This window comes from Rattus rattus, chromosome 1 (assembly GCF_011064425.1).
Source record: "Rattus rattus isolate New Zealand chromosome 1, Rrattus_CSIRO_v1, whole genome shotgun sequence".
Lineage (NCBI taxonomy): Eukaryota > Metazoa > Chordata > Mammalia > Rodentia > Muridae > Rattus > Rattus rattus.
In genome coordinates this window covers 93486519-93498779 of record NC_046154.1, presented here as the reverse complement: position 1 = coordinate 93498779, position 12261 = coordinate 93486519, and the positions used below count along the sequence as shown (strand labels likewise).

The window sequence follows — 12261 nt, the reverse complement described above, 5'->3', positions numbered from 1 at the left end:
CTGCACAGACTTGGGGCAATGCAGAGAGCATGGCTCTTGCCACAGTTATTGCCCACAGCAACCGCAGCCCTGTAATTACTGGACGGCACGTGTCCGCAGAATGGAAGTGAGCAGATCAGTGCCCCAGTGTCCTTCGGGTCCGCCAGGACAGACGGCCTGTCACAGAAGTCTGCTGGGTCTAAGAGCTGATCCCCAGCTACTTTCCCATCCCTCAACCTCTGGTGCTGAATGCTTGCTACGTATGCAAACCTTTGACCCAGTTTGTTTTCTAGTGTGGTGATTGAAAAACACTAAGACCAAAAGCGACTTGTGGGTGAAAGGCATTATTTCAAGATACTGCTTACAGTTAGTTCATCATGATGAGAAGTCGGGACAGGGATTCAAGGCAGGAACTTAAAAGCAGGAGCTGATGAGGTAACCACAGAAGACTGCCTCTTACTGGCTTGCTCTCATGGCTTGTGCAAGCTGCTTTTTTAGACAACTCAGGACTATGACAGTGGGCGAGGGCTCTTCCATGTCACTCATTAGTGATGAACATGCCAGGCACATCTATCTATAGGCTAAGCCAATGGAGGCATTTTCTCAATTGAAGTGCCTCTTCCCAGATGACCTTATCACGGGTCAAACTGACAAAACAAAACAAAACACTGACCTGCATGGCCCTACACAGAAGACCATGATGGCAGTAACTAAACAATATGTCATATATTTTAAAAAGATCCATGCTTTCATAAATCTCTAGGTTCCTTCTCTATTTCCCGTCAATTTATTTGCTTTAGATTCTAGAAAGCTTATTTGTTCTACTGATGTTCTCAGACACACTTTTTGCTAGTTGTTTTCTATGATGTCACTGATACTGTTTATCAGACTTAGAAGCTTAATAAAATCAAGTTCCTTCTCCTTCTCCTCCTCCTCCTCCTCCCTCCTCCCCCTGCCCCCTCTCGCCCCTCCCTCCTCCCCCTCCTCCTCTTCCTCCTCCTCCTCCTCCTCCTCCTCCCCTCCACCTTCTGGAAGGAGCAAGTCATTTCACACATGAGTTGTTTCCATCCAGAAACATGAAATGTCTGTTATCTTTTTTTGGGATGCGTGACATCAACAGGCACAACTGATCAAAGTTAAATACAGCGGTTCATACGGATCTCAAATTCTGGTCTTCATTCATCCACTGGCGTGTTTTTTGAAGGCGACTGTCCCTTTGCTAGCATTTGGTTCCCTGTACATGCAGCCTGTACTAGGGAGCCAACCCTTCCTCTTCAGTTACACGTTCTCGACGTAAGTTTGCACAGGAGCATCTGCTAATAACTCCAGGCCATTGCTCTTTAGACAATTAGGAGTCTCTGTCCATGCTGTTGGACACCGGTCAGTCTGGAGGGAGAATCACCTGGATTGCTGCTCAAATGATTTTTGAAACTTCCTCCAGTGGGCTCCATGTTTTCCTTAAAGACTTACTTACTTTTATTTCATGTGTATGGGTGTTTTGCCTGCATATATATATGTCTGAGCACCACACGCACACACATGTCTGCACTGCCCACAGAGACCAGTAAAGGACATTAGAGTCCCTGTACTGTGTGTGGGTTGTGAACTACCACGGGTGCTGGGAATCAAACTCAGGTCCTCTGAGAGAGCAGAGGGTGCTTTTAACTGCTGAGCCACGTCTCCAGCCTCCTCTGGGTTCCCACTATCTTGGGTGATGAGGGTTTCCAGGCTTCTTCATCTCTCACTCTAGACTGATAGTCATTATTTCCCCAAGAAGCTGGGCATAAATCCTTTGAAAGGACTCTCAGGTGATTTTAATGTGTGGACATGAGAGCGGCAATTCATAAACTTCATTCAGCTTCATAGTTAACACGAGGCTGCTACTCCAACAGTTTAAGTTAAAGTACGAACTTCTTCAAATTTCATGAGTTTTTGGTATATTTTGTCTCAAAAATGTATATATGTTTTCTTAAGAAATTTCAAGATCAGTAATCTCATGGACGGAATGCCCCAATTTCAAAGCCAGGAAAATCCTCTGGTAACAACCCATTCTTAGATTACCACTCTTCTTTTCATGTTTATTTTCCTAACCTTTGAGAAAATAAAATAACCATAGAAACCTGGTTCCAGTTCTCGTGGGCTTCTCCCTCTCTTTGATTCTTTGATTTCACAGTCACAAACAGGGGAGGGAGGCAACATCACAAACATTTAACCACAGCACTGTGTGTAAACACAAGCGATTCCTGAAAAGGCAGATGATGATCTCCTGTGATTCACAGCAGCTCTCTTAGACAGAGTTAGATGGCGAGATAAGGCTTTCAGAGGAAGCAACTACAGCTCTCCCATTAAAGTTCATGGGTGCTGCTGCTGTGGCTATGATACTGCAATTAGGAGTCATCTTACAGATAAAGTGGAGGTTTTCTAAGTATAGTTCTGAGGGGCTTCAGGCTAGATATATCACGGGGTGTAATGGTTTGACTAGGAATGGCTCCCACAGACTTGTGTGTTAGAATGGGGGCCCTTAGGGTGTGGCACTATTAGGAGGTGTGGCCTTGTTGGAGTAGGTGTGGCCTTGGAGGAAGTGGGTGATGGGGGACAGGCTTTGAGGTCTTAGAAGCTGAGCTTCTAAGGGTGTGTCTGAACCTTCACTTCTGCTCCTGTGGACCAAGATGTAGAACTCTCAGCATGTCCAACATCCCATCTGCCTGTGCGTTGCCATGTTTCCCTCCATGATGATAAGGGACTGAACCTCTGACACTGTAAGCCAGCCCCAATTATATGTTTCCCTTTATAAGAGTTGCAGTGGTCAAGGCATCTCTTCACAGCAACAAAACCCAAATTAAGGCCCAAGGGAGCCTGGCATCTCAAGTAAGAGCTTGCTGGGTCCTGTGCACTTACTGCTGGTGAAGTACTTGGCTTCAGTCTAGTACTTCCTTGTTGAGGTTTTCTATAGTGACTATTGTAGTGACTATAGAACTATATAGTAGAGACAATATAGTCTAGTAGTGACTACAGTGACTATAGGTCTATAGTAGGACCAGTTTGGAGCTGTCTGACATGGGTGTTGGGAACCTAACTCAGGTCCTCTGCTTGAGCAGCAAGTGCTCCAAACTGCTGAGTCATCTCTCCAGCCTTAATTTGTTTTTCAAGCTGAGATTTGAGTCAGGACCTTGAACAAGCTAGATAAACACTCTACCCCTGAGCTATGTCCCTCGACCCTTTCTTCTCTGTCTGTTTTGTGACAGAGCCTTGACACATGCCCAGGCAGGCCTTGAACTTGTCAACCTCAAGTCTCTTCCTTCTGAGTAGCTGAGATCACAGGTAACGTGTCACCACACCTGGCTGATGATTTTTGGGTGCTTAAAAATCTTTTAACTACTTTTCTCCCCAGAAAGTGTTAAGAAAGTAAAGTAACAAAATATAATAGGATGTTTTTAGAAGCAATGTTGGTAAAGCTAATTTATTCTAATATTAAGAAGAATCCCAAGCATATCAGAACAGCACATTAATTTTTGTTAAACGACTTGTTAGCGTACCTCTAATTCATAGCCAGGGTCACACTGATAAACAACGGTGCTTCCGAAGCTGTATTCACTGCCGACCACGAATCCATGCTCTGGACTTTCAGGCTGCCCGCAGACAACCGGGATGCAGGATTCCTCGGAAAGCGGTGGCTCCCATGTACCATCGGGCTAAAGAGTAGACCACAGGATCAGAGTTGGAATTTATACATGGGTGTTCTGTTTATATGGCAGACTCATCCCCAAAGTGAGAGTCGAAAGGACCCAGGGTTGAATCAAGTTGCTTCTTACCTATCTCTAGGTCTTAAAAACACAGTCAGCACTGAACACTTGTTGACATCTCAGAAACACAAAATAAACAATTTCCCTCAAACAGAGGCGTCCCATACGGAAGTCTTTAGTACAGCATGCTAACTAGAGGGTGGGCTGAGGGAGGGTTAGTGCAGATACCCCACCTTTTATCCCAGGGAACCCTGCTGTTGCCTGTCTGCTTGTGCAACTTCTGGGCCTTCTACTTAAGACCATCACAGCCCCTGGCAGGTTTCTCCATACAGATACTCACCTGGGCATGGGATACTTTGCTATGCATATCTCACTATAGGTTAATTAATTAATTAACTGGTTAATTAACTAATTTCTATAAGTACCCTGTATCTGTCTTCAGACACACCAGAAGAGGGCATCAGATCCCATTACAGATGGTTGTGAGCCACCATGTGGTTGCTGGGAGTTGAACTCAGGACCTTTGGAAGAGCAGTCAGTGCTCTTAACCTCTGAGCCATCTCTCCAGCCCTGTGTTTTTGTCTCTGTTTTAACATTCCCCTTAAGTTTGGCTCCTTCTTAATCTAAAACTGGGACAATTAGGAAAAACCACTAGTTGCATTTCTTTTTTCCTCCTTGTTAAATAATTTTATCTTATACATGTGAGTATTTTGCCAGTACATTTCTCTGTGCTTGTGGACATCAGATCCCCCGACCTGTAGTTACAGCTGTAAGCCACCATGTGGGTGCTGGGGGCCAAACCTAGGTCTTCTGGAGGGGCAGCAAGTGCTCTTAAACACCAGTCCATCCCCCCGCCCCACCTTCTATTTCTAGGAAGCATCTCGAATCTTTGGATGTAAATGAGAACTTGAGGAATTTGTTCTTTCCAGGCAGGCAAGACATGAGTTCTGTTCATAGTAACAGATGCCAGAGTTAACTTACACATCCCAGGCCGGACAGAACCTTACCTGGCACGTTGACCGGTCCGCTCCGTCATAGGTAAACCCTTCTGTGCACGACACAGAAACTTGTCTATTCACCTGGAAGTCATCTCCGTGAACACGTATGCGCGTCCTGTTGGATGGCACAGGACATGTTTTAGGACTGCAGTTGATTCTTTCAGGGAACCACCGACCGTCTTGCTGGCAGGCGAATGTGTCTGTGTCCGTATCCATCACATACCCTTCCAGACACCTGCAATGCAAACAAGAAGATGAAAACCAAGAAGGTACCACGCCGTGACCGACCTATGCCCAGATGAACACAACTGCCCTAGGCTCAGGACATTCTGTGAGAAACCTGAAAACTGGCTCAAAGGTCAGATGGATAACGTCCCTGCACAAGACATTAATAAAGCAACATCCAGACAAATTCTTAGTGACTCACACTCAGGACTAACAAAGGCTAAAGTCGTCTTAGAGGTTGCTGGGGTTACTTGTCTGTTCATTCTGAAATAGCCACCAGTTTAAGAAATTATAGGGACTGGACTCCGATACTGGTAGGGATATGACAGGGTGTTTATGGTTTGCCTCCTGTTCAACACTCGGTACTCTCTGAGGTGCTTGTACAAGGTGCTCCTTTTAAACTTGATCATTAAGCACTGTCATAGCCATAGAATAGTTAACACTTAAGTTAACTTGGCTCTTAAGTCCCCAAGTGATTTAAAAATGTAAATACTAATGCATCGAGTGGGTCCACACAAGGATGATTTTCTGGGGAGCCCTCTGTGTGCTTCACAAATACCAACGAGTCCAATCCTCACGTCCGCCACATGAGCAGGTGCCATTTGGCTCCTCACTGCCATTGATTGGCTGCCCCCCATTGGCATTGATGAGGTTAGCACCCTTCTTGAAGCCACATGACTCTGCATGGTTAGTGTGAGATGTGGAGAGACTGAGTTCTCTAGAGGGAGTTGTCTGGCACCCATGTTCCTACCACTCCCGTATGCTGCCTTTCAAATTAAACCATTTAACTAACTTATAGTGATCATTGGAAGATACCTTTTAATTTCCCCCTATTAACCAGGTTAGGTGGGAGACAGAAGTCTCCTACAATCGGACCAACCTGATTAGTGGAAACTAAGCAAAGATCGGTCATCATCACATGCCAAGGACAAAGCCCCAGGTGACTCCTCATGAGCCGGTGACATCGTGGCTCTCAAAGTGCCTGACATATCAACATCTACACAGAAGTCTTAAAATATACTTCAAAGTCACCGACTGGCCACTCATTCTTTTGTTTTGAGCTAACATTCCATCCTTCCGTAGACTTTGCTTTTTTACTACAGTCAGGGTAACGTGAAGGTGGGGCTAAAACGTTCAGAATGAGCCACCCCAGAAGAGGTGCTAAGTTATCAATGAGGTATGAGGCGTTAATGCTCATAGTTCTCCCAGGAACATGAACGAATTCTTGAGACAATCGAGATGCTTTGGAACCTGATAGTTATTTATTCCAGTAACATTTTTGATTCCTAAGTTCATTCCAAATTTTTACATCTTTCATTTTAATATTTAATGTCACGATCCCCCTCAGACAGCAGAGTATTATCTGAGCACCATATTCTGAGCTTAAGTAGCGCAGGGTGGATAGCCTTCTTACTTATATTGCTCAGTGATTCAAACATAATCGAGGCTGGTTAGAGGACCTTGCAGCTTTGTGAGCACCATGAGGATGGGCTTAGAACCGTGGTCTGGAAAGGGTCTACATTTATTTTCATAGTAAGTGGATTTCTACATAGTCCTGAGTAAATAAAATGTTAAAGCTTTGGGGTTTGGAGGGCAGCCCAGAGATGGTGGTTCTCTTTCTAATTAGCTGCTTTTGGACCTCTGACTTCATTTTAGAATCTTCTCGCCTACACTCCTTGCGGACTCCACAGCCACCCATGGTCTTACCTGAGTTTCACTTTGCTTTCATAGGTATGTGCCTCTCCTGTTGCCACTGCATTGGCAACCGTCGGTGGGGGTCCACAGGACACGGGCTCACACGTTGGGTAAGGCTGGCTCCATATCCCCTTCTCTGTACAAATCAGATCAGAACTACCCTGCATGATGTAGCCAGGTCTGCAGCTGTAAGTTACCACGTTGTCTTCTGAAGGGCTACCCTTGATGACGATTCCGTTGGGTACAGTTGGGAGAGGGCCACAATCAGCATGCTCACAGAGTGGGAAGTCAGACCATTGGCCGTTGGCATCACAGGTGATTTCAGGAAGTCCAAGCAGTTTGAAGCCTTTGAAGCACTCGATCTGGACCGTCTTTCCACAGCCCAAATCAGTTGCATTGACGGTCCCCTGTTGAATGATGGGTGTGGAACACGTGCAAGGTAGACAGGAAGGCGTGCTGCCGCTCCAGGAACCATCGGGAAGGCATCTCCTTGATGGGTTTCCGTGGAGCTTATAACCAGTAAAACACTGGTACTGTATGTGGCCCCCATGAAAAAAGGAAAAGCCATTAGGGAAGCCCTGGGGAAGATCGGCAGGAGGACCACAGGTAGCTGGTTTACAGATGGGAACTTCTGCATCCCAAGTCCCATTGGACTGACAGGTGAGTTTCGGAGTCCCCTGCAACACATAGCCCTCTAGACAGTGGAATGTTACTTCTTTCTTGAACCCATAGTCTAGGCCATCTGTCACCCCATTTGTCACCTGTGGTGGGGCAGGGCATCTGACAGGCACACAGCTGGGAGTGGTACCACTCCAACTTCCATTGGTAAGACAGACACGACTCCTGGCTCCTTCAAGTATGAACCCTTCACCACAAGAGTATGCAATCTCCTTTTGGAATGTGTACTCTTCTCCCGTCACTTGGCCATTGGTGGGGACCGGGGGTGAGCCACAATCCACAGGAAGACATACAGGCTCATGGCCATCCCACTGTTTATTTTCTTGGCATGTTCTCTTCTCAGTGCCATTGAGCACATAGCCGGAGTCACACTCGTAGTGCAACACACCCAGGTATGAGTAGTCGTTTCCTTTGATGGACCCATTCCCAAGTGGGTTTGGCTTACTGCATGAGATGACTTCACAGCGTGGAACCGTGCCACTCCACTGCTTATTCTGTAGACAAAGTCTCAAGTGGGAGCCTTCTAGAACGTGCCCCGGCTTGCAACTATATTGGGTGGCACTGCCCATAGTAGTCTGTGTAAAATGTAGAAAGCCATTTTCGGGAGCAACGGGCAAATCACATTCAATGGAAATACAAGAGGGTGCGGTCCCATTCCATGTGCCATCTTCCTGGCAGACCAGCACGGGGATTCCCAGCAGTTCATAACCAGGCTCACAGCGGTAAGACACCATTGTGCCATATAGAAATTGGGATGCATGTGGTACAAGGGACTCCTTTGTGATTTCCGACACTTTGGCTGTCGCTTCCAAATGTTGAGGGTGAGGAGTCAGATATGGGACTTCCATCATGTCGTCTTCTTGGTCAAAATATCCCTGGCCATCTCTGACTCTAGTACAGTCTCCAAAGTCTATGTGAGGAGGGAGACCGCAGTCTATGGGTACACACGTCGGGCTGGAGCTCGACCACCCCGTCTCTTCGCAGGTCTGCATGGCATGCCCAACCACCTGAAACCCAGGGAAACAGCTATAGATAATCATGGCGCCGTATCTGTAATCCGCACCTTCTACGAAACCATTTTCAATGGGCTGGGGGTCACTACAGTGGATGGCATTGCAAGACGGGGCATCCATATCCCAGTCACCTGTCTCTAAACAGGTCAGGGATTTGGGACCTTCGAGCCGGAAGCCTCGGTCACAAGAGTATGTGATGGTTTGTCCATACTGAAAGCTCACGGAAGAGAATTGGCCATTTAGAATCTCCTTGGGCTCTGGGCATTCAATGGGTCTGCACATTGGTTTTCCTCCAAGCCACTGGCCATTTTCCCCACAGAGGGTGGTGGTGTTGCCCACTAACTCGAAGCCTGGCTTGCAGGTGTAGAGCGTGGTGCTGAGGTAGGCGAGCCCTTGCACATGGATGATGCCGTTGAGGATCTCCTCAGGTTGGGGACATTCCACCGGAACGCACTCGGGCAACGGAGAACTCCAGGTGCCGTCAGCCTGGCAGAGGATGGTTGGATTGCCTCTTAAGAAAAACCCATCGACACACAAATACTTGACGGTACTTCCAAAGTGAAGAGTACCCGAAGACGCGGGGACGCCGAAGGGAATCAAGGGAGGCGACTGACAAAGGACCAGCTTACAAACAGGAAAGGAACCGTTCCATTGCCCGGATGGCAAGCACTTGAGGACAGAGGGGCCCTGCAAGGCATGGCCCTCTTTACAGGAAATGGTCATCACGCCTACCTCAGAAGTTAATTCGTTCAGCACGAGCTGGTTTTCTAAGAGGGGAGGCTCTGCACACTTAGTGGGGACACACTTCGGGCTTGGTTTCTTGCTCCATTTGCCAGATTTCTGGCAAGTCCAAGAATTATCACCAACCAGCTCATAGCCCTCATTACAGACAAACTGAACCTTGGACCCTACTTCAAAGCTTTCTCCTCTCAAGAAGCCATTCTGAATGGGAGGGGGTTTCCCACAGTTGAGAGGCGTGCAGGACAGAGGGGCGTCACTGTGCCAGTGTCGGTTGGCTTGGCAGACAAACACAGGGCTTCCGACTGCCTTGTAACCTGGGTTGCACTGGAACCTTGCTTCGCTCTCAAAGGTCCTGCCAGTGGTGTGCTGAACAACAGGGAAAGAAAAGTCAGCACAGCCTGCAGAACGGGCAAGCCAACATAGAGCACATTGACAGGCAAACAGAATAGAACCCGAAGACCGACATTTACAATGAATCAGTTAGGACGTCCATGAGTAAAGATTTATGCTGCTCAAAACCGGTCTGCTCTGATTTTTGTGGGAAGGGAAAACGCAGAGGTAAAATGTGGAAGATCCTCTGCAGAAATTCTTATGGAACCCAACAGAGATAAGATCAGGGGTCTACACAGATCTTGGTGAGTTGAAGGGCAGTGCCAACAGTATATATAGAGAACTTAGTATGTTAAAAAAAGGTATGCATAGATGTTTTAGAAACTATTTCAGTTAAAATATTGTCTACTTAAAATGGCACCGTGGTCTTTGACTCGGGAGACTAGACTACTTCCCTTCTCCTCTTTTTCTTCCTCATCCCTTGTCCCCTTCTCTTTTGGTATATGTGGGTGCATGTGTGGGGCCCTGTTGCCAAACTCAGGTGTCATATCTCAGGTGCCATTCACCTTGTTTTGCTTTATTTATTTCCTGAGACAGTCTCTGACTATTGCTTGTCGGGCAGGCTAGGCCAACAAGCCAGTGAGCTCTGGGGAGTCAGGTGTCTCTGCCCGGGCAGCCCTGTGGTTACAGGTGTGTGGCACTGTGCCTGGCTTTTCTTACCCTGGGGTCTGGAGATCAAGGTCACACTCGCTCTTGCACAGAGAGCACTTTACCTCCAGAGCTATCACTACAGCCTTTGTTCCTGTCTTCCTGACACACTTAGTGAGAAGACACTCTAGGGTGGGAGGCAGATTACATTCGTACCACACTTGACAACTGGCTCACCGTGGTGAAATTACCTTTAGATGTCTCGAAAGAACGATGCAAAAACTGCACCTCACAGTTCCCTTAAAAATCGGAGTAACAAGGGGTTGGGGATTTAGCTCAGTGGTAGAGCGCTTGCCTAGGAAGCGCAAGGCCCTGGGTTCGGGTCCCCAGCTCGGAAAAAAAAAAAAAAAAAAAAAAAAAAAAATCGGAGTAACAATAAGCATCGCTGAGTTCCGTTTAGGCGATGAGTTTGGTAACAGCAAAATGGAATTTCATGAAAACTGGCTCTAACTTCTTATTAATGGATAAGCTAGGTTACAAAGGCCTAACGATAGGTTTCTATAATGCAGAAAGATGTATACTGAGGGGGCTGGAGAGGTGGTACAGTGGTTAAGAGTATTGGCTGTCCTCCAGAGGACTAAGGTTGAATCCTTAGCACCCACATGGTGCCTCTCAACTGTCTGTAACTCTAGTCCTATGGGATCTGATGCCTTTTCTGGCCTCCTTGAACATACAGGGTGCACGGTTATATGGTCAGGGAAATACCTGTATGTATAAACTAAGAATTTGAAAAGATAAATATTGTAAGTTTTCTTAATTATCTTGATTAGGTTTTATTCAACACACACTATGTGTAGACTATATGTGTAGAGTCATTTCTGTTTCAGCAATCTGTTCACTGCCTTTACTTGGAAATACTCACTCAGTCACGGTAGTGGCCCAATGAGGGATGGATCATTTGCTAGTTTCTTACCTCCAGGAAGCCGTTCTCAACCTTAGGTGGTTCGTTACAGGATACAGGGTGGCAGGTGGGCAGGGGTCTACTCCACTGTCCTGTGGCCTCACATGTGCTCTTCTTCTCCCCTTTGATATAGAATCCCTTGTGGCAGCTATAGGCCACCACGGCCCCGAAACTGTAGTTCGTTCCACTCGGGTAGCCATTTGTGATGCTTGGAGGCTCTCCGCACCGCACTGGGATGCACTGGATGGACAAGGGAGAAGGGCTCCAGTGTCCGCCTCTCAGGCATTCAATCTTCGCTGAGGTGTTCAGTACAAAACCCTCCATGCACTTGAAGCTTACTACTGAGCCAGCGGCAAATTTTGCTTTGCTCACAGACTCCAAGATGCTGTAGGAAACAGATGGAGGTTTTTCACAGAAGTGAGCTATGCAGCGGGGCACAGCCTGGCCCTCGGGGGGAACCCAGTTCCCCTGGGCGTTGCAGATGAGCTGGGAATTGTCAGCCAGGCTGTAACCATCTGCACAATAGTAGAACGCGGTGTCCCCGAAGAGCCTATGAGCAGTCTCTGGAGAGGCGTGGTCCACATTGGGGGGCTCGTCGCAGGAGACGGCCAGGCACTGGTGGTTACTTGAATTCCACTTGCCGTTGGCTTGGCATATGATGGTGTCAGGGCCGGCAAGGGTGTAGCTATGAGAAGGAAGGGAAAGAAACAACTCAATGTCGTATCGACAAAAGGCATTCTCTTCTCTTTTCATTTTTTTAGTCTTTCGAACACTTACTTTGCCTGTATTCTTTGGTTTTTTAAAAAAATATTATTTAGCAACTGAATATTAAACTTATTGTTAAAATGATTTTAATGCTCGATCAGTAAGGAAATAGGTTTAAAACTTTTGCTATTTAAAGAACTCCAATGACAGTTACACGTGTGTGTGTGTGTGTGTGTGTGTGTGTGTGTGTGCTGTGTGTGTGTTCTCTTGCTTGCTTGCTTGCTCGCAGTTGTACATGTGTACATGCTTAGAGAGGAGAGATCAGAGGTCACAATCATTTATTAGGTGCCATCTACCTTACTTTTTTTTTGGAGCTGGGGACTGAACCCAGGGCCTTGCGCTTGCTAGGCAAGCGCTCTACCACTGAGCCAAATCCCCAACCCCCCTTTTCTAGAGGCAGTTTTGTTGTTGTTTTGTTTTGTTTTGTTTGCTGGGACCTGAATATTGCAGCGTAGGCAGGCTGGCTTACTGGTGAGTCTCGGAGA

At 46.9% G+C, this 12261-nt stretch overlaps 1 protein-coding gene across 1 annotated transcript in view; it reads right to left on the bottom strand.

The window, feature by feature from the left end:
• The window catches only part of Svep1 (sushi, von Willebrand factor type A, EGF and pentraxin domain containing 1), a 168478-nt gene that overhangs the window by 18754 nt on the left and 137463 nt on the right, over window positions 1-12261 (bottom strand). The window contains exons 37-40 of the mRNA XM_032903665.1: window positions 11024-11696; window positions 6653-9438; window positions 4730-4955; window positions 3516-3671 (exon numbers count right to left, since the gene is read on the bottom strand). Of these exons, the coding sequence (XP_032759556.1) occupies window positions 3516-3671; window positions 4730-4955; window positions 6653-9438; window positions 11024-11696 (3841 nt within the window). The remainder of the gene's footprint in view (window positions 1-3515; window positions 3672-4729; window positions 4956-6652; window positions 9439-11023; window positions 11697-12261) is intronic.